The 23,395-nt window shown below is 38.9% G+C and overlaps 1 protein-coding gene across 1 annotated transcript; it reads right to left on the bottom strand.

The window, feature by feature from the left end:
- Positions 1 to 178: 178 nt before the first annotated feature.
- ttc9b (tetratricopeptide repeat domain 9B) lies at positions 179 to 23,178 on the bottom strand. Its single transcript, XM_043263906.1, has 3 exons — positions 22,422 to 23,178; positions 3,907 to 4,089; positions 179 to 3,449 (listed from the first exon to the last, which is right to left on the bottom strand). The coding sequence occupies exons 1-3, from the start codon at positions 22,870 to 22,872 to the stop codon at positions 3,355 to 3,357; spliced, it is 729 nt and encodes a 242-aa protein (XP_043119841.1). The 5' UTR covers positions 22,873 to 23,178; the 3' UTR covers positions 179 to 3,354.
- Between the last annotated feature and the right edge of the window lie 217 nt (positions 23,179 to 23,395).

Below are 23,395 nucleotides of genomic sequence, written 5' to 3'. Positions count from 1 at the left end.
AGGTTCGTTTAATTAGGTTTGGAACTAAACTCAGCAGGAGAGCTGTGAGTGATAGAAGTAAAGTATGGTCATGGATTGTTTCTAATTAACTTTTTAAAAAAAAAATGCACAAATGGAACATCTGAATTTCCATACTAAATGACATTAGATTTTGCATTAAAAACAAACAATAATACTCTTACGGTTTCTCTTTTTAAACTTTATTGTAGACTTCAAATACCAATCAATAGTGCATTCCTGGACTTGCAGGTAAACATAACCATTTTGCAGGTCTTCTGATGTCCGGTGGAAGTATGTACAGTACTTCCCAAAGAGGCAATGAATGACCGCAGTAATGCATTAACATTATAGTAACCAGAACAACCAGAGGGTCAAAGTCTCTCTCTCTCTCCAGAACAGGCGAGAAAAAAAGAAAAAGAAACCAGTGGATTTTCTCTCTCTTTCGGGACAGTAGGGTACCCTCACCCCTTCTTTTTCATCTGCAAAATCCCTCTTGTCATTCTCTCCAGACCCACCCCAGACATTACTTTCTGGAGGTCAAAGGGCAAACCCCGAATCCTCAGACTGGCAATCAAACAAAAAACAAGGCTAAGACATCACAAATAATCCAAGATACAAGAGGAAAACTGAACGTATACACAGGTACAAAGTTGCCCCTCACAATGTTAAATATATTTTTCCATAAATCTCTTTTATTTGTCTTTTCCCATTTGCTCTCTCACATATCGATAAAAAACAATTTAATAAAGTAAAGCTTTCGACAACCATTTTAATATGTCTTTAAACCGCACAAGTCTACTTTGACATTCAACAAACACATACCTCAAGTGACATCCAAGAAAAAGTAAAGTACAGTAAGTTTATTTGCTTGTCCATAAACCAGTTTGTGCTTTTGTCGTTGTCTGTTGACAACAGTCAGATTTGATGATTCTCCGTCTGTGTAGAAAGAGATCCAGCACATGGGGACATATGGACCACAGCTAAAAGAAGCAAAGGTGATGACCGAGATTCTTCACGGGACATCAGTGTTGTCAGCATTGCTCTGTTATAGACAAAATGACCTTTACCATTTACAGAAATCAAAGGAACATATCAAAGGTAAGGTGGAGAGAGAACTGCCACAAAACAGAGACAAGAGACAGAGCTGGAAAGGAGGAAAGCTTCAGAAGAGCCAACGCACTGTCATGGAAATTCGTAACTATTTCACATTTTGCTGTTATGACAGTTTGGTAGGTAAATCTCAATTCTACTTTTTCATCCGATCATCTTATGTCTCGCTGAAGGTTAGTTTTTCAATGAGTTTAGGCATGGACATTTTTTGTAAAAATCTTGCGCTCTTTGCCAATCCTAAAAATGAATGTGAAATCAGCACTTTTCGTAAAATAGTTACGTTTCCTCATGAGATTGGGTTAGAACAGCACAGAAAGACATCACTTGATTTCTCTAACCTGTCGTTCACGACTACACTATCAAGAGGTGGTTTTGAGTGTTAAATGGTGCACTCAATACGTTTTTTTGTTCACGTTTCACCAGCTCTTTTTCATCCCAGAGAAGCATATACTGACACCTACTGGTGTGGATGTATGAAGCTTGTGTATTATCCGCTGTTCATTTCATCTCCATTCATTTGTGCCTTGAGCACCTAGAAAGTACTATATAATAGTGAGCGAATAATTATTGTTATCGATATCATTGTCTTTATTACTGTTAGACATGGAAGCCCCATGAGAAGGCCACTGGCTCCATGTGGAATAAATCAGAAGATATGACTGGAGTCTTAATAGCATGTGAGTATTCATCATTTTAATTATATTCACTGAAAGTTCTACTCACTGCATGTATGAAACTTTTTTTTAAATGAAAGAAAGAGTAACTGAATGCAGCCTATTTGATCACCGTATGCCTCAAGTGTCACTGCAACAAAGAGATTTGGTTGTACGGTCTGCTATGTGTTCTGAATCTCATCAGTGTGTCTTCTCATCTGAAACCATGGCACAACGTCCCCAGAGTCCCACTGACACAATTAAATCTCTTATATTAGGTCAGATGGATAATTTCATCTGTCTGTCCCCATCTCCTCAAAGCCATTAATCCAAACTAGACTCAGAATGACATGTGCTGTCAAAGGCGTCTTCACATTCAAATGAATCCACCGGAGATGCTGCCTTGAAGAACGAAACAACAGCGGCTTCCATAACAAAGCTCAAAAAAGCATAACGTTGAGAAGACGACAAATGAGTAATGCTTAATGGTTGTCAAAATTACAATTCTCAGAGTCGACAGAGCATTTTTGTCCTTTTACTTACCACTGTTTTGTAACACTGATATTTTGGGATAGATATATTATGTAGGTTAAGCAGACCTCTATCAAGCACTTCTTCCTGTTTCTTGCAGAAACACGGGAGTTTTCGATATGGCTCCATTAGTTAATAATATTCCAACAGGCTGCGTAACCGTTGTGACATCATCAGGATGCGCTCTTCTCTCAAGGGGGAGGGGTTATGAGACAGTCCAGTACATGGGCAATGGACAACAAGGTTCACAAAACACCTGCTAACATTAGTACAGAGGATGTCGTACCTTTGAGAAAAGGGACAGATAACAACTTGCTCAAACCACTATAGTACAGCAAACCGAGAGGCAAAACAAAATTGATATCAAAGGACAAATCACAAACACTTGAATTAGCCCTTGAATTGAAACAGTTCAGAAATTGAGTTGAGATATGCCCAAATTCAAGAGAGAGAAAAAGGAGACACAAAGTAACAGGCGTTTGCAGATGAGCTTGAATTAAACGTCGACCTCTCCGCTTCTCTTCTGTATTGAGTAGATAGACTGCTTCTCAATGGATCAGAGTGAGTTCAAAGGTCACCAGCCTAATCACTGACCTTCATCTTCTGCGCTTAAGTAGCAGTGTGGCTTTGATACGTGTGCTTCACTCTGTTCTCTACCAACAGATTCAATTCTGCCACTCAAAACATATCCTCATTCGATCGTGTAATTTTAAACTGTAATGCCGTAGCCCCGCTGTTTATATCATTGTAACAGATGCATGTCTTCTTTTTCCGTCTTCGTGTTCTTTGTTCATCGGTCAATTTCTCAATACCTGGGAAACGAAAGCACCGGGGACGTCGGATTTAAAGGGACAGAGAAATCTCGGAGCGAGAAAAGACAGTCGCGGGGTGCTGTGCTGTGGCTGTGCCCGTTTCGAGTCCGCTTTCAGAGAGGGGCGCAGCACGTGTATCCTGGTTGTCCAAGGGATAGGGGGGCATTGTGGGTAAAAGGGGAGAGACTTGAGAAGAGAGGTTTTCTATCAGGGTTAGGGTGTGGCGTGGAGAGGGGGGTCGGGCTGAATTAACCCAGTGACTCTTTCCCACTCTCACGCACCTGCTGACCGGTCTTACTCATCTTCATCTCTGTCAGCTGGATGTATCGCAGCACGTTTGTGTCTGAATAGAAACAAAAGTATAGAACATAGCTGAATTTTATTACCTTGTTCATTCGAAATAAAGCTATTAGCACTAATTAATTCACTATTAATTCATATATTAATAAATGTGCCTTATAACAGTAAAACTGAATCATTTAAGAAGTTTCAAAATAAATATCTATTCTTTATGTTGGTACATAATATATATATATATATATATATATATATATATATATATATATATATATATATATATATATATATATATATATATATTTTTTTTTTTTTTTTTTGTCTAAATTCACTACGACAAAAAAAAGATTTAAAATGACTGATTTTAATGCAATAGGCATAACATGAAGATAATTATCAGATTAGCAGTATTTAACAGAATTTTGAATCCTTAAGAAACAGTTTAGCTATTGCTTAGGTCAATTGTAAAATCTTGAACACCTGAGAAGCAGTATAATGTTCACCTGTGGGTTCACGGCACTTGGCATCACGTAGGTAACGCAGGGCACACTCGTAGTCTCCCAGGTGGTAGAAGGCAATCCCTGCACGATACATGGCCTTAAAGTGATCCTGCTGGTGTCCGAGTACCTTCAAACAGTATTCCTTAACCCGCTCGTAATTCACCAGCTCAGACTGCAGCAAGCACGCTATAAAGAACCGGAAAGGGTGAAAGAGAAAGATAAGGAGAGGGATTAGTACAGTAAAAAGGACAGGACAAAACAATAAAACAGCTAAAATGAATAAATCAATGAACAGCTAGGGAGAAGGATGTAAAAATAGCCATGAAATATACTGCTCTACAAAACCCTGGACTGAAAGATAAAGTAGAAAAAAAAAGGACGGTATGTTTTCTCGCAGTCATCAGTTGCACTGAAGGTCTGAGAGCAGCACTTTTTAATGCTATTGGTCTCGGATAACCACATTAGTACAAAATGAAGGCCTAATTGCATCTTTTAGCCACTCTAGGCTCAGTGACACAGATGAAGTAATTGTTTTATCTGCTGTCTAGAGAGAAAATAAACCAAACGAGACACATCCTGATCTAAAACCGATGCTTAGAAGCATTGGATGTATCTGAAAATGTGCATGCTTTATCAAAAAAAAAAAAAAAAAGAGATGAATGTTTAAAGAGATGTGTGTTTTTCTGGTTTATGCGTAAACAGATTTGTTTAATGACATGGGTATGACAGTGGTATTAGAGTTTGAAGGTGGTTTATGGTGTTTTTAAATCTAAAAATGCATAAAGTGTCCTGTAGGGGTAGGTTTAGGGTTGGTGGCAATAGCACATACAGTTTTAATAGAATAAAAAACATTATGCCTATGGAGAGTCTCATAAACAACAAATATGTGTAGAATAAAGTATATATATATATATATATATATATATATATATATATATATATATATATATATTACAAAATAGTGACTATTTCATGCTGTAATACTTCCACTTTGAACAAAAATTACAGGATTTAAAAATTATAATGGCTAATGACAGATTACACATTTTCCACATCCATACTTCATTGGATGAATTAAATATGGAGGTCTTTGGTTCAAAAAAAGCTGCAGCTAATTAGATGCATTGGCCCTGAAAGAACATCTGCACGGCAAATGAATTACTGCGGTGCCTGCTAGGCAGCTGGTGCATGTTGTCAACCCCTCGTCCAATCAGGGTTATTTATTCCAACAGCAGATGACAGAGCTGGACACTGATGGCGGGGGCTGGGAAACTCAATTTCATATTTCAATTTGAGTTTACAGGTTGTGGTCAGTGTATGTGGCGTGTGTCTGGAATCTTCAGGCATTTAGGACCGTCTGCATTTCGATTTATCATTTAAGCTCTTGCATAAGCTCACTTTTCTACCGTTTTCTAATTATGAACCGAATTCAGTTTTTACATTATTATGCACCGGCTGGAAGAAGTAAGATTAAAAAGTTTCTTTAAGAGTATTTTTTTTCTTTTACGTAAGTCTTTTACGCTCACCAATTATTTTTATAATTTAAAAAAGCTGGTTTCTACTTTAATATGTTTGACAGTTTATTAAAATGATTATAATATACTGATCTGGTGCTTATTTCCTATTAGGCTATTATAGTTGAAAAATTGTGCTGCTTAATACTTTGGGGAAACCATGCTACGTTTTCGTCATGATCATTTTAGAAATAGAAGGTAAAAGTTGTAACATTGTAAATAACTTTACCGTCACTTTTTATCAATTTAATGCATCCAGAAAAAAGTACTAATTCATTATTAAAAAAAAAAAAAAACAACATACTGGCCCAAGCTTTTTAAATGGTAATGTAAATAAATATATTAAAGTGCCCCTATTACGAATTTTATCTATTTTATTTAGATATTTAATGTATTTGTGTTTATATGGTATATTAATATATGCTATTTAGAGTGTTTAATTCTAACTCTTGATTCTCATCATCATCATCAAACATCTAAGTAAAGTGAAAACCCGTGACCCCGCTGTATCTTCTACCTATTATCTAGCTCAATACCTGCTTACTGCATCGGTGCGGCACCAATCTTAGCCCGGTATGACTGGCAGAGGTCTGACCCCTGCCAAGGTTAATGTCTGTCTGCGCTGTCGAGAGCCTGCTGACCACCGAATACACTGACAAAAGCTGCTGCTTTATATCCACAACCTCCCTCTGTCCTTTCCTGTTACGTTCCTCCAACCATCAGCCTGCCGCTTACACCTCTGTGGAAGTCATGAGTCAGGGCTATCAGCGCAAGGCAAGATGTCAGCGGAGACAAAAACAAAAAAAGACCAGTCCGCCCCACAAATTCAAACCCTACAAGGCGATTTTTATACACCGCATTCAAAGTGCAAACAAACGCAACCACAAACAAATGAAAAATTAGTGACAGACCAGCTGATTTACAGAAAAGGTAGTTTCCCTCGTTAATAAATAAATAATTTTTAACTAAATAAAATGATCAAAAAAGCTACACGGTGAGAACATAATGTACTACATGAAAAACAACCATCAAAAGCATCCAGAAGCCTTTGTGTTCCACAACAGCATTATCAAAGCCCTTGGGTTTGTGGGCATGCTGGGAGAATGATGACATAAGCACCAGAAAACTGAGATGGCCGATAAAAGAAAGGCCGTGTGCTGCTGTACAGACATAACGCAAACATCTGCTGACTTCTCGAACAGCTGTTAAGCCAGACACATATAGTCAGTGGAGGAAAGGGGGAGAAAAACATGGTCTGCTCAACCTAATGAAGGTTATAAAGACAGAAGGACCAACTAACAAGAGCAGAAGTGAGATAAACGATGATTAGGTGACAAATGAAAAGCTGCGAGAGGAATCATCTAATCTAAATTAGTTCATTATAACTGAAATTTCATTCAGACTACTGAGTTTATCAAGGCGTCCTTTCTCTCTAACTATCTCATCGAGCCTTTCGCATTTATTGTAATTTCCCTCTAGTTTCTCTTTTCTCCCTTTTCCCAATAAAAGATAACGGCGTATACAATTTCAGTGAAAAAAAAATCCCTGATAAATAGAATGATTGTCTTGCAGCAAAATAACATTTGGTGTTTGGTTTATATCGACTTTCGTCAAGACCGTGCAGCAATTTATCGATAGATTAAAAATGCATCCTAAATTTTTGATCTCTTATTTTTTTGTGATTAACTGGGCTAGCCCGTCTAGTTTGGTCTGGGATGTGAAGGAGAGAGAAACTGCTTTTCAGCACACCGCCACAATCGTGCTCATTGAGCGTCCTGTCCATCTTTATTCTGGGCAACTAGAACCCTGGCAAGCTCTCAGTGTATTCAGTTTCAGGCAATAATGGTCTAATGGCTCCTAACTCTTGATATCCTGGTCTCTCTCTCTCTCTCTCTCTCTCTCTCTCTCCACAACACACCTACAGGCACGCACACACACACACACACACACACATTTAAATCTTGCAGACTGATTCATTACATAAATGGATAAGGCGTGGTATTGTGGATACTGCACTTAAGTGTCTGTTGAGTGGCTCTGTGTGTGTAATAATGATGGCATCACATATTAATGGACCCGATGTACTTTATGCTGCATCACAGTCATATGAGAACATAACTGCTAATAGCACAGCTAGGAAGTCAGAGCTGGTCATCTGAGCAGGGCCAACTAACAGGGTCCATCTTGGGATGATCCAACTATACTGAGGGGGGTCTGATAGAATTGTCACCCTTGATAAAGCTAAAAGCACAACAAATCTGTGACATAGAGACTTGTCAGTTCCCTTGTGTGGTTCATTAGCTGCAATCAAAAGATTGATTTTTGTGCTAAGAACCCAGATGAACGCCAAAATGAGCATTTTTTTGGGGGAAGCTATACTTGCATTTGCCACTTTTTTGCTTGGTTGGTAAAGTTATATTAAGTGATCTCATTTGCATAAATAGAATTTTGTCAGTATGAGTAATGAACTGTATTGGAAAAACTAAAATGTGTCCTTATGCCTCAGCTTAAAATATCATATTCCAAATGACTTTTATATAGCAAGGATGCATTACACTGAACAAAGTGATTGTATGCATTATATAAAATATTTTTTTGAAATAAATGCTGTTCTTTTACTAAGTATATTCATGGAACATGATCTTTACTTAATATTCAAATGGTTTCTGGCATACATTTTTTTTATTGTAGGCTATTGCTATAAATATACCTCTGCAACTTAAGACATGTCACAAATGTAATGCAACACAAAGTAATTTTTTTTTGTGTGTGACCAAACTACCACAAAGCTGCTATACCATCACACATGTAAATCTAAATATATAAACTCACAAGACAATATTACTTTTATGGTGTCTTTTTGAAGTTTGGCAATAAAGAGTTCACTTTCATTACAAGAAAAAAGAACTGCATGAACATTCTGCTAAACATCTTCTTTTAGGTTTCCCAGAAGTAATCATGTCATAATAGTTTGGAACAAAAGTAAGCTGGCTAAAATTATGGCACAATGCTTATTTTTGGGTGAACTATTTCATTAAGATGAGTTCAATTGTTTGAGTTTTCCTAAAACTGAACAGGTGCAGGGACAGCTGTTGTGTATGTATGTGTGTGTGTGTGTGTGTGTGGTGGTGTGGGGGGGTGGGGGGTGGATTAAGAGTGGTTAGCAAATGTTCAGGATTCCCCTAATATTTACACCTTTACATTAGAAAAACCAAATAAACAGTGGGTTTTTTTCCTGAAAAGCTAACAGTTAGTAGATACGAATGTTCGAAAAGAATATAAATTAGCAAAGCAGGAAGAGAATGGATTGTGGTTTGTGAAGCACAGAGAATAACAAAAAGGTGAGACAGAGTAGAGGGAGTGAGAACTTGAGGGCAATCGATTTCAAACTGCCTCCTCCCGGAACATCCATCTCCAGCGGACCGGATCACTCCCTCTCTCTTTCTACATTCCTTATTATCTTCTCTTCCTCTCTGTTCTTTTTTCCCTGTCCCTTTAGCTCACTCAGGAGCGCTGCTCTTATGACAGGTGCAGGGCTGACAGCATCAGGTAGGGGAGTGGAGCTAATTTAAAGCGGTGTTGGTTTGTGGTGATTACCCTGCTGTCACTCTGATGGTAATTAGTTCCCTTGATGCTTAATGGTTGATGCAGGGACCCATCAGTCTGAATGACACCTCCCCTCCCACTGTGTCCTTACTCACCCGAACACCGACCTCGTCTTGATTCTCTGCTCCACCTACACCACTGCTTAACACCAACTTTCGCATAGCCAGACCTCTGACTCAGCAGCAAAGATCTTGTCCCCACCTTTCTCTTTGAAGTGTTGCAAGCTGTTAGTGCATAGATAAGATCCCTAAAGTTGCAAAGATTCAAGTTTCAAAACCAATGAGATATTTTTTGAATTATTATATCGAACACGCCTCCACTTCATAGTGTGGTTTTAATTCCTTAACACTGCCCAAATGTTTATGCAAAGAAAGAATGCGTAAACAGGACTGATTCCTAAAACCTGCAGAGCAGCCTACAGTATGCTGGCTGTGCACAGGGACTATAAAGTGGAGCAATTTTAACTAAAAGGACAGTCTGGTGCTTCTGACTCACAACCTGCAAGTTATGTTTTCTTATAAAATGAATCTGCTACTAACTATTTAAATGCGAGTTTTGGACAGTGTACGGTAGTGCTTGTTTCTCCGATCACGAATGCAGACATGCTCATGTTTACAAGGCGGCATAAAAAGACAGTACTAAGTCATTATAATCAATAATTATGTCCCCACTGGATGCAACAAATGCCTCATTTGTAATAGCTTTTATTGTTTTTGTGTCATACCGCCGGGACACAGCATCACCACCACAAGTTTGAAGTATTCGGCCAATCGCAGCGCACTGGATAGCTGGCCAATCAGTGCATACCTCGCTTTTTTAGAAAGGTGAGCTTTGTACAAATCGACCTTTTCAGGAATGCAGGGCTTAGAGGAGAAACAATAATGTATCATATGTGGAAAATAATGTGTTTTTTTAACCTTAAACTGCAAAAACACATTGCATTACACCAAATACTCTTTTTAGCAACATCATATGACCCCTTTAAACAACTTGGGTACGGTAGAATTCTTTACGGAGCACATAAAATACACAAGGTTATAATCATTTATTAATTATCATTTGAACTTTATGGAAACAACCATTTTCTTTAAAGGCTGAAGTGTGAGGTTTACTTTTTTACAAAGCTTTTTCAAAGTTTTATCTGAATATTTCATATGCTGTTAGATAAACAGTAAAATCTGGACATCATTGGTAATGTTATTGTTTGCGTTTATGAAAACTAATAGTCATTTTAGTTGTCGTTTGTTAATTTTAAATATAAAACTTGGCGTGTCAGTGCTTTCTGAACATTTCCAGCACGTTTTAACAATAAATGATGCTTCTGATAACTGTGATGATTCGGGTCGCTGTAATCGTGGTAAGAAATATTCATACCATCATATCTCTAATAGATAGATATTGAATCAGATCCTTTAAATCCTTTCAATTCAAATTTCAACTCGTGAATTTCCGGAAGTTACCGGAATATACCGGAAGTTACAATCACAAAACTTGTCAGATCAAGAATATACTGAGGCTGAGAATACATGTAACAGCAAACCCCATCCTCCTCTCCGTCTCATCTAGCGATCACGTCTAGTCGGCATAAGCAACCACATATGACATTACGTGGTAATATGTTCACAGTTTACAGTGCAAAGATAAACACATGACTCATTTTGTCCGATTTAGCGCGATACATTCGGTTGTTTACTCATTTAATCGCATCATATCAGCATCACGTAAAACACAGCAGTATAAGCTTCCCGCTTCATGCAGTTTTTAACAAGGCAGCCGCTCAAACCTCAGCGAACAAAACATATCACCCCCAACAGGAAGCGGGAACAGCCCGCATTAAAAGCAACAATAGCGGGTCTCAGAATAGTTTAGCGGCGGATGCGCTTGAGCTGGTTTTCAGTCTTATTTAACAAGGCTGAGGGACCCTGAGCTCACATGTATAATTCAGACATTAGTTACTGCTAAGTGCTAGCTCCTCTCCCCTGCACTGAAGCCTGTTGATAATGGCCTTGTCAGTCAGTGCACTGCGCCTTGAAGGACGCTAAGAGGAAGGCTGCCCTAAATCACGAGGCCCTGAAACTTAGCAGCCCCCCTCCACTCACCCCTCCCCCGGCTTCTCATCTTTATCTCACTATTTCTGATTAGGAGAAAATGACCTATTCATATTGTATGAATCTCATTTCCTTTCCGAGTTTGGTAACCGTGTAGTCACTTTACCCTTCTTCATTCATCTTATCGTCTGCAAAATCATCTTCCCTTTACAGTTTTTGCCTTTGTTCTTATTATATTCACATTAACCGTGAATGTAATACGTTTCTAATAGGTTATAGGCGCTGCAAGCAAAATTATACACATAACGGGCGTACTGCCGACGGATATCTCTCAAACAGGTTTTCCTGAGAAATCGCATCTATTTCTAGGACAGCAGTAAGGCTCTACAAATGACAAAGAAAAACTGAGGGGATAATCAACTACAAAACTAGCCAATCACAATCATTTTTTTCCAGCGTGCTTGGTTCTGGAAGTATTTTCCAACAGAGATTAAAAAAGGCATTGTTAAAGAACTACAATCCCATTAAGCACTATGAATGACATAACCAAGTTTAAATTGAAGGATAAATATAATAAATATAGTTTTTGATTGTGTATATAGTAATAACTCCATAGAAAAACTATATAGAAATAACTGGTTACTGCAGAATATTAATATACATACAAATGTTCATGTATCTTATGGCATGATTAGTTTTTCACAGTTCTCTGATTGGTTCCCATACTTTCTTGCGGAATTATGGGAAATGTAGTCTTTCACAAGGAATTACAATGTGAAACATGATAATATATCATACGGTGTTCCGTATTAATGAACTCAACATGTGTATATAGTGCTAATGGCCAATCCATCATTTTCTGGGGATATATATATATATATATATATATATATATATATATATATATATATATATATATATATAGTATCATTTCAGGCACTGGAAGCGATCAAACCCCAATATTCAATACATTGTAACCAGTATATATCATATATATTTTCTAATTTTGCACATGCAGAACAGACGTCAGCAATTTTAGTTCCACAAGTGTTTTTCTCATTCAAAACAATTTCACAAGATTCCTCAAAAGAGTTTAACATCATAATCTAAACCAACCAGCTTGAATAACAATAAATCACAACATTACAAGTGATGATTTGAAGCAAAAAAAAGAAAATTGGTCATTGAAAAGTAACAAAAAATTTGAACATGGAAATATGCATAAAGAGTTATACTACATAAATAATAAAACTAATGACTGACAGTCTTTTATAAGTATGAAATAAAACAAATGTATTATTAATACTGAAATACAAAGAAAGAAACATTTTGGCAAGGAGAATCATCACTTGAGCGCAGGAGGTTTCTGATGAGCTCTTTTGTTTCTATGGAAACAATATCTGATTAGTGATTAGTGGATTTCTACTTATGAATTATGGGTAATGTAGTTCTCTATGTAGAATCAGGTTATTAAACATGATTTTCATGGTCCTCTTGTCAATGCAAGTGAAATATAGACACTGAAGATATAAAATAAAGCCATTTTTATGCTATCTGTGCACACAAAAAGTATTCATAAAATTAAGGTTGAAGGTTAATGCCCTTACTACCTCTCTGGGCTTTGAACGCGATCTCTCGGATTTCATCAAAAATATCATAATGTGGGTTCGTAAAAGAAACGAACGCCTTAAGGTCTTATCTCAGAGCCAGGTCTGTGTTGAAACAGCGACATCATTAAAAATCTGTACGGAGAAAATGAATATGATTTTACTCCCAGAAGGGGTGGGGTTTGGAGGGAGCCCCTTTATTAATAGTGCTGCTGATTGCTGGAGTGGGTGATGGTGGAGCCTGCAGTCATGCACTGAACGCTGAGCTGTTCTCTAAAGGGACTCGATGAGGCCCACCATATTTTGCTCACCACCCCTTCCCCCCCTCTCGTCTTTCTCTCCCTCTGACCATCTGTAATCATAGAGCGACAGTCTTGTTCACCACACCACGCACATGTTCGCCGGGGGAGCTGACAGCATATATGACTTCGCAGTTTTGAACCTAATAAGAAAAAAATCTCAGATCCTTATTTCACATCAATGAAGAAAATTACCACCCCTTTTGACATCTCTTGTTGACAAAAAAAAAAAACACATTTTTCTCGGCAGGGGTGTATATTTTTTGTCTATTGGGGCGTGTAAAACATCTCTGGAGAGAGTATGTGCTTTCCACCTTAATTATAAATAAAAAAAAGCACTTGCCACTGATCTAATGTAGCAACAGACAGCGCACAGACCGCAATGCTTCCCTCTTCCTCCCTCAAAGCCCTCGCAGTCACCAGAGTCCTGTCAACATGGACTGCGGAAAGAAAAAGGCTAGATTGCTCAATCAGGTTTGCTAGCCAGCTGCAGAACCACAGCAAAAAGAGAATCTCGAAGCATGTTTAAGAGGCGAGGATGCAATATTAATGGGGTATCCCTGCAGCTCCCTCCCATAAAGCCCTTAAACACAAAATGCACATGCTGACAGTAATCAAAACATCCTTGTATGGACACTTGATCATATGCCTGTGATTTTAAATGAGCATGGGTTGTTTTTTGGGGTTTTTTTATATTCCATGATTGAATTTTGATGCAGAGGCTGGAGGATGATGAGCAGACTGTGGCCGGCTGGATTCCCAGTCGGAGCTCTTAAGCGAAGCACTTAGCACCAGAGGTTTCAGTAAACCATTATGACTGTATGGAAACATCACCGATGCGACTCCACTTAGACACGGGCATTAACAGAGATTTGATGAATATGCATAACAGCGGAAAGAGCTAGACGATATAGATCCTCAGAGAGGTCACTTAATACTTTTTTTTGTCAATAATGATTTTTTTTGGACAAAGTTTTCACAAAGTGCTAAAATCTGGTAGTTTCAAATATCAAATAATGGAAAAAAAGTATATAAAATTATAGGGGGGAAAATCTTGATCTAAAATATAAATGTATTATGAATATAAACTTTAATATATAAATATTTCACATGTGCAAATATGTTCATAAGTGTATAAAATGATACAAAATTCAAGCAAAAAAAGATGAAGACATAATTGCAAAGTTTACAAAATGATACAAAACCTAGACAAAAATAAAATAAAATGTAAAAAAACTGGCAAAAAAATATGGCAAAAATAAAAAGAAAAGAGCAACAGACTTGTGGTAAACTGGAAAATAAAACACATCTGGGAATCACTGGGAACCCATCAAAAGTAAAACTGAATAAAACATCTGAATAAAACAACATCTCTATGTAAATGTGTCTATATCTATTTATACATGATTAAACATGTTGAATATTTTTTTCCTTACAGCTGGCAAATTATTTAGTATTTTTCTTGTTTTATCAAAATTATATTTACACTTTAAAACAAGAAAAAAAAATTACCAGAGGACGGATTAAAAAAAAAAAAAAAATCTATATTTATTTATTTTTCAGAAATGTTTGCTTGGTTCAAAGCGGTACCCATCCAACAAGTGCTATTACTCTAAGCCCCGTTTAGATGCAATCTTTAGAAGCAAATAAGCTACAAAAGTTTCTTAGCGATGTACCGCATCAACAACACTGCAATATTACGAACCGTGGATTCGAGAATTCGTGACCAAGGCACAGGGAGGTTTTCACTTAGACATCTCCAGGCGGGTGTCGCTGACCCGTAGTGTTGAAGTTAACGAGGAGGGCTGCCGACTGTCCCTGAATGACTCCGCGTCCTAGAAATGGCCAACAGTGCATCAGCAGTACGGCCCCCTGCAGCGGTCGCGCACAGAGGACGAACACCACCAGACAACAACAGCTTTTTGCTTTTCCACTGAGCCGGGGAACACTGGCTCCTCCACCGAAAACAGCATCATTGTACTTTTGCTAACAACTCCGCTGACAGTTCAAGCAGCGGGAATTATAACAATCCTGTTTGTTCACCGTTACGTGGATTCAAGTAGAATTCCAGAAATAAATGCTTGTTTTGCAGCAGTCACGTTTCTAAATAGAGAAGTTCTCAAGAACATCGTGCTGGGTAGCTTCCAACGATCTTAAAATATTCTTGGTGCGACATTGTGCTTGGCAGTTTGGATTACAGTGAGTGACATCCTGTCAAGTCTGCTAAAAATAGCTACAGGCCACAGCGACTTTCCACTGAAGAAATGGTTCGGCTGACGTTTTGTCGTTATTTGCATTAGTCGTCCTCATCCGTATGACTCTTTCATCGGACGCAAAAGGAGAAATCCTGAAGTTTGTACTGGATGATGTTTTCCCACAGTCGAATAGCTTTAATTCATGCTTAAGTTTTCACAACTCAAACCATCCAAATTTACTAAAAATATCTCAAAATTAAAAAAAAATGCTTTCTAATTGATATTGGGCGGTGTTTTACGTGCTAATTCGAATAAATGGGGACTGAAGTGTTCAAGCTGCAAAATAGACACACGTCACTATAAAAAGTTATCAAAATATATAATACCAAATGAACTAAGCCATGAGATCCTTTTCTATGAGAAGCAGGCAGAAATTAAAAGTGACAGTTCACCCAAAAGTGAAAATGTCATTAATTACTCACCCTCATGTCATTCCAAACTTGTAAGACTTTCAATCATTTTCAAAACACCAAATAGGATATTTTTGATGAAGTGCACGGCAACGGAACTGACATGTTGAACACCTAGAAAGTTAGTAAGGACGTTGCTAAAACTGCATGTGAATGTGCTATTTGCTAACAGTAATGCCCAAAGCAGTTGTACGGATGCGGATTAGTTTTGAACCACTTTCATGACACGACAGTTTTTGTCTGTTCATTTTTTGGCCCTTTTTGAAGCGTGAAAGCTTCGGTCCCCATTCACTGTAACTGCATGAAAAGAGCAAGCAGTAAAATTCTATTGTAAAGCCAGTAAAATCAGACGAGAGACACTCACTAAATGAGGATGAATACATGATGGCAGAACATTTAGTTTCACTGATATCAAAGATTTTTACATCAACCATTAACTCACCACTTTCTATATATAAATAGATAGATTTTTTTTTTTTTAATGAAAATCCTGTTTCTCGCTGATATAAGAATGCAACACCAGACTTTCCCAGGGTTTTCATTCCTTTTAAACCCCGCACACAAAGGCTGCATCTGAAGCTGTGTGCTGCCGTCAGCATCACTACAACCATCTGGAGCTCAGACCTATTTTATTTAAAACACATTCATACATAAACATGTGCAAGCTCGCACGCTGGCTTTCTAGGTGCAGATCTTCCCCAAAACAACAGCAAGCATTAAAATGCAACATATGCCGGAATTTGTATTTTTATTGAACCATCCCTTTAATTTTTGAGACTCTACGGCGGCTTCTACATCGCCCCGCTAAACTGTTTACAATGAGGCCTTTACACAGAAGTGTTTCAGGTCAGGAGAAATCTTAAGTGGCCCTTAGAGAGATTTTCTTGAGGGAGGACTAGCATTGTGTTGACGCACCGGGGTGTGCTTCCTCTCTTTCTGTCTCTCTCTCTCACACAAACACCAATCAGTACATGACTCAGCATCATAAGACATTGCCGGGAGTTGCTGGGGTCCTTACGGGAGAGTTTTCTGTTTTTATGATCTGCTCACAATGGGTTTCAACCCTAACTCTCCTGCATTGCAGGATATAAAACTACAGCAGTATGAAAGTGCTTTGTAAACATGTCCTGTTATAGATATCTTCGATACAAATGTAGCATGAGAGCATGGAGAGATGCTACATATCTACAGCTATCTGCTATAGCGTTGTTGTTGTTTTTTAAGGCGCCATATCATGAGAATGTGACTTTAAGTGCTATATTTAGATCCCCTGTGCATCTAGGAAACGTGAAAAACATTAACCCAGTAACTTTGCTTTCTGTAAGCGTCGCGTCTGATCTTGCTCCCCTAGTGACGTTGCAAAGGGATCTCATTACCAGCCCTTAATCTGTAAATTTCCACCTGCTACGCCGTCACTTTGATTTCGAAAGCGGTGTAGAGGTTCAAATACTATGGCGAATGTTTGAGCAAAACCTGCTAAGAGAGCCTCGGAGGAGACAAGAGAGTAGATTTATAGATTTATTTACTGTATATTGCTGCTGCCACACAGATCTAAGATAAACATGCAATTTCCTTCCCGGCCGTTTACCTTCACCGACTCGTGTGTTTTTTTAACGTAAACTTGTGTGTGACGGGAATTCAGTTCAGTGCTCACATGCTGTGACAGCCGTTTTCTGTCCGCGTCGAAACAGAAAAGCATGCATCAGACCTCTCAACAAATATAATTTAAAATGCATGACACATTCTGGGGACACCCGAGACTTGTATTAGACTTTGTAAAAAGCGGCATAATGTGTCGTCTTTAAATAAACGAATACTTTAAATCAGCAAAGATGCATTAATCAAAAGTGAGAGGTCTATAATGTGACAAAAGGGTTCGGTTTCTATTAAATTAAGTCTTTTCGAACTTTCTATTTATGTACAGATTTTAAAAATTCCACAAAAAAATTGAACGGCACACTTTTTGGTAACAAAAGTGCAAACACGTAACGGGAATAACAGTGCTTTTAATTAGACGATTCCTATGGATTGACCATGTAATTACTCCGATGTTACTAGTAAGGTAAGCTTTACATATAAATTGTGGTTGGTGTCCAGAATGTTACATTTTATACTAAGTGGACAGTGCCTGAGGAGTTGGTGCACCACCAACTTGAGATCCAACTCCTCCCTCTTCTAATCCCTAAACCTACCCATCTCCACCTCCTGGATCAACCTGTTCCAATTACTCTTATACATACTGTTGTTACAAAATGTAGTTATGTAATATATAATTCCTGTTACACGAGTGCTTAGTGAAGTGAAAAAAGTGTTGTTACCAATGTCCTATTGCACATTTGTACTTACACCCATCTGAGGGTTGTTACATGTGTGTAGTTGCAGAAATATTACAGCTGTAGATACTATTATGTTGTACACAACCAGATATTAGGTAAGTGCACAGGTATTAAGGACACAATAGAAGGTGGGACCTTAATAACTATATCAAAGCTCATCTGAGATATCAACCGAGATGACGTGAGATCAGATCATTTAAATAAAGTCGCCAGTAGGCCACTGATTGCTTACTTATCGATAAAAATGCAAGTCTGCTCTTCTAAAGTCAGACAAGCAAATATCTATTAGAAATATGCTTTCAAAGCAAGCCCTCGACATTTTAATATTAGCTTCGGAGGTTGACTGCAGTGACAGCAGTTCTTATATTGCATTCTTGGCTTTGGTGGCCAATGAAAAATGACCCAGAGCTTCGAGCATTACAGTGTAGAGAAATCTAAACAACATGTTCAGGTTCTATAGACCCAGAAGAGTTAAGCAGACATTCAGTCTCTCTGAATATCCACGAACACACACACCCTGCCAAACCTCGTCTGATCCAGTACTTTGTGATCTCTCTCATTTTCTCCTCCATCCCCCCAGGCCTCTATATCATACTACATTGTACTGTACAGTAAGTAAAGCCTGTGCCCAGAGGAACCCTATGGCGATGCCATGCCATCTGTGGACCTGGCACCAGCTGCCTCTGCTGGCCAACCACCACCATAATTAACACAGGCACCTCGCTCCGTCACATTTCTTGTACTCTTCACCTTGCATTCATACCTAATGCACATCGGAAAGTCTTCCAGACAGATAGAGAGAGAGAGATCTGGCAGATGAAAGGAGCGCCTTTAATATTTCTTTCCCTTTTTTTAAGCATTTGGCTCTTGGGACAGCGATAAGGACGTTTCCTTGAGTTGATGAATGGAATGCAAACCCTATCTGGACCCTCCAGAGTCAGCCAGGCAAAAAGAGAAGTACAGTAAAGAGAGAAAGTCGTGATTTCGTTCTAATACGGCCTCTTCTAATTGGACGTCGGGGTTGAGAACTTCACTCCTGATGAAAATAACACTCTAATACTTTTTAAGTAAAAATGATACAATTTAATATGTATCTATAAAATTAAATACATTTAAACACCCACTTGGATTTGTATGCATAGATGATATTTTCTGTTAATAAAAACTAAATTTGGTCATTAAAGCGATCAAAATTAACAGTAAAGATTTTAAATAATGATAATATAATATGTTTTCATAAAAAAAGAATCACAGTTTGCAGAAAAATATTAGGCAGTACAAATATTCTAATGATAATAATAAATAATAAAAACATTAATGTTTTCTGAAGGATAATGTGAAACTGAAGACTGGAGTAATGTCTGCTAAATTCAACTATTTGAATTACATTATAGATATATTATTGTGTAATAAATCGTATTAAATATTGTAATTATTGTATTAAAATAAAACATGTATTATTTCAAAATCTTACTTTCATTTTCATTATTTTACTGTATTTTTGATTAAATAAATGCAGTCTTGGTGAGCATATAAGACTTCTTTATAATGTTACATAATATTACTGAAGCCAAACTTTTTTCTAAACGTAAAAAAAGGAATTATGTTATGCAATATTGCTTTTCAAGGACAGGTAACTTTTTTTTTTTTTACTGGTAAAACAATAAAAATAGATTAAAATGAAAATGTGTTGAAACATGAGCTTAATAAAAGCACAACAGCTGGGTTTCTGAGTAATAATAAAATAAAACAACTTATCCAAATAGCTTCATTCTGTTTGCATTAGCAATACTGTCTCCGATATTACAGCTTGAAATGTGCTAAAATTACATAGTGTTGATTTTATGCCACAGTGAATTCACAAGCTCTCAGTTTCAGGGCTTATATCTGGCACTTCGACGAACGAACGCTGGTTTGACAGAATGAAACATAAATCACAACACGTTAAACAAATACACACTGTTCTCGCCACGCAGCACCGAAGAGCATGTTAGTCTAATGAAAACGCTCGGCTGTGGTGAGTAGATAATGCAAATGAAAATTTGTCATATTTTCTAGCTTCCGTGAGATTAAAAAGCAGCTAAGAGCTGGTCTAAGATGTGTGCTGAAAAGAGTTTCTCTGTATCTTGCGTAACTGCACTACCCAAAAAAAAAAGAAAAAAAAAAAAAGTTTCGACCAAATGTAGGCATAACCCAGTTAGAAATGCTGTCCTGTCCTCTTGGGAACGCACGGCTTATGGTGTTATGAATAAAGACGGCAAATAAACCATTTATCCCCTTGCTGTTAAGACAGATTTAGGTAATTTTATATGTATTTCTTGATTTTTGTTTGTGTAAACAATACCAAAAAGGTTTTAGCCTATACTTTTTTTTTTTTTTTTGTAACATCTCTTTGCTCAGCCGTTTTATGTTTTGATATCCTCCCCTTCCAGTTGAGCTTCAGACATAGCATATTGTATGGTCTCTTGGTCCTGTCAAGACTGACTTATGACACCTTGCTGAGCCAAGACTTGGTGTGTTCGCTAGCGACGACTCAGCAGGCTTTGTAAAAGGCTTTGCTGTGGCTGGCTGAAGTTAAACAATACAGACCAAGCCCAGTTTAGAAGGCCTTTTGCTTCTCACACACATACACACACACACACACACACGCACACACACACAACAGCATCGTTCAGATTTGCAGATCACACAGTAGGCTATTCTGTTTGCTCTCTCCCTCCCCTTCGCCCCTTATACTTGGCAACCCACACCACCCTATTACAATCGCCACCAGTGACAGCACACAAGCAATGGGCTACTTGTCACGTGACTATTGGAAACAGAACTCTGTGTAGGCACAATACAGCCAGCTGTTTTTACATTTAAAGTCAGTCATGTTACGGATCAAGTACTGTGGCAATACATCACCAGATGAGAACCTGAGTCATTGATATGTACATGCATCCAAACCAGACGAAAAGAAAAAGTACAGTACTGAGAAAACCCAGGCAAAAAAACTAAACTCTGTCTGCATCCTCCACGCATCTCAAGCCTCAGAGGCCCTAAACACCGCATGTAACTATAAAATGCATCTTTACGTAAGTTCTCTATATATATTTCCAGCTCTCCCTCATCATCACGGCTGCAGGAGGACAAACAAAGGAAGGTGACTGTGGGAGGGAATTCAAACAAATGGAAATTTGGCGGCGGTGGCTGCACTGGTGAAATGTACCATTCTCCCTTTTTACGCCTTAATGCTTCCCCCCGAGGGCCTGAAGCGTTCGCCACATTTGTGACATTCAAGCCTAACCTCAAATCGACCACCACGCGAGGCCATCAGAGACATCAAGGGCTGCGAACACCAGGCATCACACCCATCCAGCTCAACCAGATGTGCACGAGCATTAACCAATATTCTTCCAATGAGCAAACACAGTTGGCATCTGTGATCCTTTTTATGTTATCCCCTGTTTATCGACAACTGAACTAAGAGAGGTCACATCAAATGGCACTTGGGGGATATCTATTGCACTATAATCGCATGGGGACTGTTATTTAAAGACAAAATAAATGCTCGGAGAATGCACATAGCCATAAAAAAATGAATACTCATTGAACTTGAATTTAGAAGCCATAGCACGCTTTTGCTCGTTTTGCATTTAAAATTCCTACAAATTGACTATTAATTGACTATTTGACGATTAACTACAAATACCAGAGTCTATATCAAACATACAAGGCTATATAAAACAACGGTTGGGGGAAATTCTGAATTTCCCATCCACGCAAACAAAAGCATGATAAGATAGTCTTTAGCTTTATGTCAGAGGTTTGACGTTCGGTATATTGCAGAACAACGCGCGCAAGTCTTTTCGAGTAATGTGAACACGACACGTTATTTTCACACCAACTGAAACCCGTCTTTGCGAAAACAACCCAAGCGGATTCCCGACGGAATCCGTATCAAACGCGCTTCTCCTCTTCCGGGTCCACAAACAAAACTAGCTGTATATAACTGTTTTAAGTTGGCTAGTTATCCTTGTTGGTACAGATACTCCAACCTTTACCTCACATCTCCTAGAATTTGAAAGGCGAGTTTAAAAAAAAACAAAGAAAAAAGTGTGACTAGCGCGCTTACTAGCAGGCTACGTACAGTTCGCGTGCTGCGTTTAATCTCGCGCTCACAAATAATCACAACGTGACATTAAATGAACTTGGTTTATTATGACACTGGCTCGGGAACAACGAAGGCCAAACTGGTCGTTAAGCGCAAACAAAGCCTTGATTGATTGTTTTCGGTTGTCTTTATAAAAACACGGCCGCTTTCTCGCTGTGTATTTAACGTTTATATCAAATCTTATTCTCGGGAAGCTGGCCCTCCGTGCAGCCTCTAACAGCTCCACCTGACCCTGATCATCTCACAGAGGCTCGTCCAGAACAATGGCAGCGGCTTCGGAGGCTCACCTGTCAGACTGTCGTAGCACTCGATCTCGGTGCTCTCCACCGCTCGCCGCTGCTCCTCCGTCAGCTTGGCCGCGGCTTGGTTCAGGAGGTTCACCTCGGATCCGGTGGTCCCGTCGACGACGTGGATCCCTTTCAACTGCAGCAGCGCCCTGTGATACTTCCCAATAGCTTCCCGGAATTTCTTCTCCTTGTAGCATCGGTGACCCTCCAGTTTGAAGTCGATCGCTTTCTGTATTTTCGCCTCCATCTCCATCTCCGCGCCGCCGACGCGATACCCTCCACCTCCGCCGTCCCCACCCGCCGCCGCCGCCAGACTCCGGCCCCCAGCCTCCGGATAGCTTTTCAGGCTCTTGATCGAGTGCTGCTTCGCTTCCATCTCGCTCAGGAAGCCATGCTGTTCCGACACGGATGCCTGTGTTCTCTTTAAGGGCTGGAGCAGCGTGCTGTGCATAAAGGATGCGAGCCGAACGGGAACCGAAAAACACAAGCGCGACCGGAGAGTATGGTCCAGGGGGGGAGCTAAACACGCTAGAGGTTCCAGACTATTAAAACGCGTTAAAGGGACAGATGGAATAGGCGATCGCGGCTGTCTCTCGCTGACCAGCGCGTAACGCCTTTGCGCGGAGGTGATGCTGGAGCACGGGAACTCTTGCCGCCGGCGAGAGCAGCTTCAGCACCACAGACAGCGCCAGCGAGCACTAGCGAGAGGCATTATGGGAAGGAATTAATCGTGAGATGATGCTGCTACTGGTGGATCACGATTACATTAAAGAGGAGCGGTAAATCTCCAAACGTCGTGAAGCCAAACATGAATAAAAAAATGCGAAGGCTGGTCATCTTTACGTCATTATCATTAAAAAGCAAAAGGCGAGGCAATTGCCTCAACACTGCGTGCAATCCCTGTTGGGAAATCCAGCTTATTTTGTTCATGTGTTTTGGAGCATCAGGCTGGTATATAGATGATCACACACACA

Source organism: Puntigrus tetrazona, chromosome 18 (assembly GCF_018831695.1).
Source record: "Puntigrus tetrazona isolate hp1 chromosome 18, ASM1883169v1, whole genome shotgun sequence".
Classification (NCBI taxonomy): Eukaryota; Metazoa; Chordata; class Actinopteri; order Cypriniformes; family Cyprinidae; genus Puntigrus; species Puntigrus tetrazona.
This window is presented reverse-complemented; position numbering and strand designations above follow the sequence as displayed.